The sequence below is a fragment of the Sphaeroforma arctica genome (genome assembly GCF_001186125.1).
Source record: "Sphaeroforma arctica JP610 unplaced genomic scaffold supercont1.1578, whole genome shotgun sequence".
NCBI classification, from domain to species: Eukaryota; class Ichthyosporea; order Ichthyophonida; genus Sphaeroforma; species Sphaeroforma arctica.
This window is the reverse complement of record NW_014038980.1, coordinates 10,703-11,712: the sequence shown is the minus strand read 5'-3', so window position 1 is coordinate 11,712 and position 1,010 is coordinate 10,703. Positions and strand designations below refer to the sequence as shown.

At 38.5% G+C, this 1,010-nt stretch overlaps 1 protein-coding gene across 1 annotated transcript; it reads right to left on the bottom strand.

The window, feature by feature from the left end:
- Positions 1 to 315: 315 nt before the first annotated feature.
- Positions 316 to 1,001, bottom strand: SARC_11221 (hypothetical protein). The gene has a single exon (XM_014294698.1). It carries the CDS (start codon positions 958 to 960, stop codon positions 565 to 567), a length of 396 nt encoding a protein of 131 aa, XP_014150173.1. The 5' UTR covers positions 961 to 1,001; the 3' UTR covers positions 316 to 564.
- Positions 1,002 to 1,010: the final 9 nt, after the last annotated feature.

Genomic DNA, 1,010 nt, shown 5'->3' with positions numbered 1-1,010 from the left:
CACTCAATATTCTACCATATTGCAACCAATAGCAAGACGTAGTATTGCTCGTATATTTTGTGCGGCATAGGTATACTAATTTTTATTGGATTTCATCAACCACTAGGATGGCTACGGTTTCAATTCCAACAAAAAAAAACTGAGCCAAGGACCGTCGCAAAAGTACCCTTTAATTTTATTTACTTTTAATGGAGACCTCTCGTTAAGAACCACCCTTAGACTGCTAAAACGTAGTGGTAATTAGCTACCATAACTTTTTTCTTAAATAAAGTCAATCCTTAAGAGAATAGCTTGGTCATAAGTTAAGGTTATGACCAAGAAAGCACAGTCATTCCTGAAGAGAATAAGACTGATGTCATAAGTTAAGATTATGACAAAGAAAGACGATACGCCTGCAAAGAAACGTAAGGCCGAACATAAAAATATGGAGAGAGAAGCCGCTAGCGCTGCAGCAGCAATACACTATTTTACTGAATTTACAATTTTTAAGTGAAGTCGTGGAGGGTCTTTTACAAATTTTAATTTTCAACACCCACCAGAAGAAAAAACCTATCTATAATTGCATTATTGCTTAGCCTCAACCGGAGTATCCTTGTCCCAGAGAGCCATCATAATCGACGTATCAATCTGTTGAGGCAAAAATGCCCGTACATCACTGATGATGAAATACTGAATGTGGTTGTCCGCGCACCGATAGTTATTATCATCGCTGGGACAGACGACTTTTGCGCACAGGAAATAGAGGGCAACACAAGTGCTAATGGCAGCAACTTCACCGGTGCAAACAGTAATGTACAGGATCTTCATAACCAAATTTTGTCCTTGAAAGCCGAAATAAGACACTTGAAACGCATAGTAGAAGACACGGAAAAAAGAAATACTGCTGTTAGGCATCGTCAAATTCAAAACGAGCTGAAACTTACCAGGCGGGAACTGATGAGTCTGTTCAATAACAGACATGTCTCCTGGGGATTTTCTTTAGAAATAATCCGATCTATTTGTAACTATAA

Excerpts from the sequence above, each read along its gene's own strand:
- SARC_11221 (XM_014294698.1), bottom strand. The coding sequence starts at position 960 with ATGTCTGTTATTGAACAGACTCATCAGTTCCCGCCTGGTAAGTTTCAG.